The 5,616-nt window shown below is 45.3% G+C and overlaps 2 protein-coding genes and 1 long non-coding RNA gene across 3 annotated transcripts in view; 1 reads left to right on the top strand and 2 right to left on the bottom strand.

Annotated features, from left to right (window-relative positions):
- LOC134186093 (membralin-like) overlaps nucleotides 1–3,751 on the bottom strand; it is a 9,336-nt gene extending 5,585 nt beyond the window's left edge. The window contains exons 1-2 of the mRNA XM_062654009.1: nucleotides 3,565–3,751; nucleotides 1–297 (exon numbers count right to left, since the gene is read on the bottom strand). The exon at nucleotides 1–297 is cut by the window's left edge and continues 85 nt beyond it. Coding sequence (XP_062509993.1) covers nucleotides 1–297; nucleotides 3,565–3,711 — 444 coding nt within the window. The 5' untranslated portion in view covers nucleotides 3,712–3,751. The remainder of the gene's footprint in view (nucleotides 298–3,564) is intronic.
- A 149-nt stretch (nucleotides 3,752–3,900) lies between these two features.
- On the top strand, nucleotides 3,901–5,196 carry LOC134185664 (cytochrome c oxidase assembly protein COX15 homolog). The gene is made up of 2 exons (XM_062653507.1): nucleotides 3,901–4,285; nucleotides 4,356–5,196. The coding sequence occupies exons 1-2, from the start codon at nucleotides 3,903–3,905 to the stop codon at nucleotides 5,194–5,196; spliced, it is 1,224 nt and encodes a 407-aa protein (XP_062509491.1). The 5' UTR covers nucleotides 3,901–3,902.
- A 64-nt stretch (nucleotides 5,197–5,260) lies between these two features.
- LOC134185665 (uncharacterized) lies at nucleotides 5,261–5,570 on the bottom strand. The gene is made up of 2 exons (XR_009970813.1): nucleotides 5,425–5,570; nucleotides 5,261–5,357 (listed from the first exon to the last, which is right to left on the bottom strand). It is a non-coding gene; the product is annotated as an uncharacterized LOC134185665 (long non-coding RNA).
- Between the last annotated feature and the right edge of the window lie 46 nt (nucleotides 5,571–5,616).

The raw sequence follows: 5,616 nt of genomic DNA, 5'->3' as shown, positions 1-5,616 counted from the left end.
AACCGATTTCCTGCCATTTCGCCTCTCCACGTCAACATCAGCACCACCGCCCATCGACTGGCACATTCCCCTTACACGTAAAGTATCACACGTTCCCCACATTTCAATCCACATGCCATTACAATCGTCTGGAATTTCTCTGCACTTTATGTTGTGAGTTGACGAGGTTGTTGGTCGTACTTCTATACGTAATATACTGTCATCTGGCAACTGCTTGAAGACGTCAGACACGCAAGTGGTGGGGAAGACTACGTATTTTGTATGAATATACAGTAAGAGAAGCACACCGAGAACGGCCTGTCATAACAAAGATCACGTGACATTAGATTAGCTTTGAATAAACCTTAGAGTAGTATGTATATATAGTCCTGTCTGAGACATACATACATACATGCATACACAGACAGACAGACAGAAAGACAAACAGACAGACACAGACAGACAGACACAGACAGACAGACACAGACAGACAGACAGACAGACAGACAGACAGACAGACACAGACAGACAGACACAGACAGACAGACAGACAGACACAGACAGACAGACAGATTATTTAGCTGCTATGAGTACATATGTGTGCATTTTCATGTAGCTTGCAAACTTTACTTATTTGCCTTTTGCTGATGTGTATTACACAGGGTTCGAAACATGTGTTTGAATCTGGTCGCCAGTTTGGCCACCTAGAGGAACGGTTGGTCGCCAAACTTTCATTAGTTTCTAAGTCAGAGATTCCATAAGTAAACAAGTCATTAATATCATTGTTGAGACCCTTTCCCAGATTATCATGTTTGACATTAAATTAAGACCTAACTAGGAATTTGCAGTAATGTTGGATGAACATTGGCTAGTAAACACATCAATCTACAGTGTGGTACTTGGGATTCTTTTTATGTAATAGTATGAGTATTCATATTTTATAGAAACTTTCCACTAATTGTATAGCTACAACCAAACAAAATGTGGCTGCGTGACTTTGTAATGTTAATAATGTGATTATGTGGTTTGTCATCACATCCACATCCTGGCTATCCATCAATAAGACATGAGCATTTTTGAGCGTTTTTAAATTAAATTCTCTATATGACTCAGTGCCACTACTGATTTGCTGAGAACAGGACATCCGGTAACTATCGAGAAAAAACCCCACACCCAACGTGGTTTCCTATGGCTAGCTGTGTTAATCTCTGAAACGCCATGGCTTCATTCAACACCTAGATTTCACATGCAGAAACTTTTGTCTGAACAACCTTTCTTGGTAGCACTAGGAGACTATGAGCTTCTGGACGTACACCTTGGTCTAGTTCTTGTGATAGAAAGACACTCAGGCAGCATGGTCAGATTCTTTGAACAGCATAGAAAAGGATCTAAATAGGCAGTTGCCGTCACCTTCAACTACGATTGGCTGTGAATTTCATGTTTCATTCGGGGATAAGCTGCTGCGCAACGGCGTCTCGTCGATGATAGAGCTGTTGACTTGGATTTATTGGTGTAGCCTATGAAGGATAGGAGTGACCACAATTGTTTGAAAAATTATACGCGCCTGCGGGTCTTTAGTTGGATTTGTCTGGAGCTGATGGCACAGACCAATCAGATCGGTACAGGCACTAGAGTCCGTAAAAATGATGGTGTACCAGAGGATAGCAATGACTCGCAATAGATTGCTAGGTGATACGTTGTTACACAATATGTACAACGGTGCTAAGTAGGCGGCATACGTCAAAGGGTGCCACTAAATGGTAGAAGTAGAAAGCGGAACGCAAAACATCTGCTGAGCAGGTGGTTCGCATCCAAGAGCAGCTGCCACGAAAGACTAAAAGCTACCAATATTTCTAGTCGCCAAATTGGCAACCACACTGTTCGTTTAGTCGCCAGCCATCTAGAAGTGGTCACCATATGGCGACTTGGCGACCGGATTTTTCAAACCCTGATTATAGTTTGATGTTTGAAGTCTGTGTATTGACAGACAGACACACACAGACAGACACGGACAGACAGACAGACAGACACAAACAGACAGACAGACAGACAGACACAAACAGACAGACACAGACAGACAGACAGACAGACACAAACAGACAGACACAGACAGACAGACAGACAGACACAGACAGACAGACACAGACAGACAGACAGACAGACAGACAGACAGACAGACAGACACAGACAGACACAGACAGACAGACAGACACAGACAGACTTTGTGATTTTAGTTCTAATTGTCTTAGACAGATAGACAGACAGACAGACACAGACAGACAGACAGACAGACAGACAGACAGACACAGACAGACAGACAGACAGACACAGACACCATCTCAAAGATATTTCCACGTTGTCGGATTTGTTGCCTAACACAAAAAAGTTGCAACATCGTCTAACAACAGAATTTGTACAATCGAAAGCAGATCAGTTGATTGAAACTGTTTCTAACCGAGATGCAGCACGATTGTGTTCAATTAGAGGTAAAGGAGCAGGAGCATGGTTAGATTCCATTCCATCTTCAGAGAAGTTTGCACTTTCATCTGGCAATTTTGTCTTGGCGGCTTCTCTCAGATTGGGTCTACCTTTGTCTTTACCACCTTGGGCCACTAAATGTGAATGTGGAAAGTCACTAGATGTTGAAGGGTACCATTTACTAACATGCAAAATGGGTGGAGGCCCAGTTTGGTCTCACAATTCTGTTGTTTTGTGCTGGTCTGAATGCATGAGCAGTCTACAATGCCAACATCAAATTGAACCAAAAGATAGATATACAACATCCAACAATAGAGCAGACATTGTTGTGTTTGACTCAACATGTGGGGGAAATGTCGAGCTTGATGTGGCCCTTGCTCACCCCTGGAGCCAGGACATTCTGCGAAGTGCAGCAACTACGGATGGAGCTGCAGCAAGAAGAAGAGAAGACATCAAACATAGCAAATATTCTCAAGAGCAGTTGCCTGGAGGGTACACTCCTACCCTTATTCCACTAGTTTTCGAGCACTTTGGTGGGTGGGGAGAAGAAGCATCAACGTTCCTCGATAAACTTTCCAAACTATATAGAGATGAAGAAGGAAGAATCAATCCCTCAGATTTTAAAACACATTGGAGAAGACGCTTGTCAGTACAACTTCAGCGTTGCAATGCCTCGGTGTTGGCTAGAAAGATGATCAGAGTAACATATGGACAGAATACTGACCAGAGTTTAGATGTTGTTCAACTTTCAATTCAGTAAACTAAATTTCGGTTTGTAGGCTCCATAGGGGAGCTTTTTAATGCTAATTGTTATTTGTGTAATTGTAATTGTAGTTGTGACACTTGTTGTTCATTAGCTGTTACTTTAGTTTCACCTGTATTAGCTTTGATGTATAAAAATATATGAAAATTTGACAGACAGACAGACAGACAGACAGACAGACACAGATAGACAGACATGTAACGTAGATTTTGTGTTTCAATAAATGAAATTGACAGACAGACAGACAGACATACACGCACGCGCGCGCGCGCGCGCACACGCACACACACACACACACACACACACACACACACACACACACACCTCCACTCGTCTCATCTCACCTTAACAGCAACACCAGCCTCTATCACCATCCTCCATCTCCATGAGACCGTCTGGCAGTAGACGCGGACGCCGCGAACAAACAGACGTTTGAAGAAACCGTGCCGCAGCTGTTCTATCGTGTTCACGTCGTGTAGACGCGTGTCCATCCCCTCACTGTGTGACAACAAAAGAAGTGACACAATAAACTAGAACATACGGGACATCAAATCCTGTCACAGATCACCTTGAACGCGGCACATACGGGACATCGACTTTAATTGAAAGGGGTTGTTATTAACTAAGTGTTAATACCCGTATACTAAAGTTTCAATTTTGTCATAAGTTCCCGTATGTTGACATGCTGCGACTCCTCGCTGGTTCTTCTGTTTTCGTCCGTAGAGCGACACTCGGCGCTTCTCGCCGTAAAATCTCGACATGTGGATTCGCGACGTTTTCCAGCAACGTCGCAAACACACTGAGGCCCCGCACGGGGTACCACTCTCCACTCTTCACTTCCGGATATGCAAACGTCGCCGGCGGAAGCAGAGCAGTGGGACTGTGGCTTGCAGGGTGTGCCAGCATGGTTGTGGGATCAGTGATACTTGGTGGCATAACTAGACTGACCGAGTCAGGCCTCTCAATGGTCGACTGGCACTTACTGAAGGGAATGAAGCCTCCGTGGACGGAAGAAGAGTGGGAGGAGGAATTCAAAAAATATCAGAAATATCCAGAATACAAAGTGTAATACCGATCGGGGCGGTTGATCGTTGTTTCAGCTCGCGTGTAAAATGTCTGTATTGTATGTGTCCAGTGTGCACCGGGAGATCACACTGTCGGAGTTCAAGCGGATCTTCTATATGGAATATGCTCATCGTATGTGGGGTCGTGCGATCGGCGTCGCGTTTGCGATACCCGCCGCATACTTCTGGCTTCGAGGACGGATGCCACGGAGTATGAAGCCGCGGGTACTAATCTACGGCAGTCTGTTGCTATTCCAAGGTCTTCTCGGCTGGTTTATGGTCAAGAGCGGACTGAAAGAAAACCCGGAATCTGTAGACACGGTGAGGGTCAGTCAGTACAGATTGGCAGTTCATTTAGGTTCAGCACTCATCCTCTACTCGTTACTCTTCTGGTCTGCTCACACGTTGCTGTTTCAGCCGGAAATGCTCCACGAAACGAAGTGTTTGCATCGATTGCGACGTGCGACACACGTGGGTAAGGCGGTTGTGTTTCTCACGGCTCTCTCTGGTGCGTTCGTAGCCGGACTCGATGCTGGACTCGTCTACAACTCTTTTCCTAAAATGGCCAATCGTTGGATCCCAGATGACATCACAGCTCTTGACCCGAAATGGAGGAATGTGTTTGAAAACCCGACGACCGTCCAGTTCAACCATCGTGTGTTAGGAACTGCCACGTTGGTTGGTATTCTTGGTATCTGGCTGATGGCGAGGCCTGTTGGTCTGCCACGTCGGGCACGTTTGGCAGTCAATTGTTTGGCGGGAATGGCCGGCGTTCAGGTGAGTCTCGGAGTAGCGACTCTGCTGTGCTACGTTCCTGTCTGGATGGCATCGTTGCATCAGACTGGGTCTGTGCTCGTGCTCACTGCTGTGTTATGGCTATCGAGAGAACTGAAAATGCGAACCGTAAAATAGCAATTTTAGTATTGATAGACAGACATTGTCACAACCAGTCATCTACTTCAGAGGGGGATAGATGTTTGATATCAATGAGTCCTTTATTTATTTATTTATTTATTGCGTCTGTTTGGTAATTCTGATTCACTGCCATCACTCTCCGGCATAAAAGAGCGCAGCTACACACAGTGAAACGAGTTTACCTTCAGTAGTGGGCAACGTGCATACGCATGCGCAGTAGATTACCTAGTCTGAGAGCCACTACGGTGACTACAAACATGACGGCGTTCTGTTTCATTTCCGTGACTTTCTTCTTGCGCTTCGCTTCGATCTCGGCCGCATTCGCACTTGGAGCTTGCACGCGAAACATGCCGCTTCTCAATTCAAGTCACGCGCGTTACATAAGCGTATGCGTGGCGCAAATACCAAGTGTACGCT

Source organism: Corticium candelabrum, chromosome 10 (genome assembly GCF_963422355.1).
Source record: "Corticium candelabrum chromosome 10, ooCorCand1.1, whole genome shotgun sequence".
NCBI classification, from domain to species: Eukaryota; Metazoa; Porifera; class Homoscleromorpha; order Homosclerophorida; family Plakinidae; genus Corticium; species Corticium candelabrum.
Note: the sequence above shows the minus strand (reverse complement) of the source record. Positions and strands in the feature narration are given on the sequence as shown.

What these genes read in the sequence shown, in the direction of transcription:
- LOC134185664 (XM_062653507.1), top strand. Translation starts at nt 3,903, where the DNA reads ATGCTGCGACTCCTCGCTGGTTCTTCTGTTTTCGTCCGTAGAGCGACA. An exon ending in AAATATCCAGAATACAAAGT is followed by an intron (nt 4,286 to 4,355) that starts GTAATACCGATC and finishes GTATGTGTCCAG; the next exon opens with TGTGCACCGGGAGATCACAC.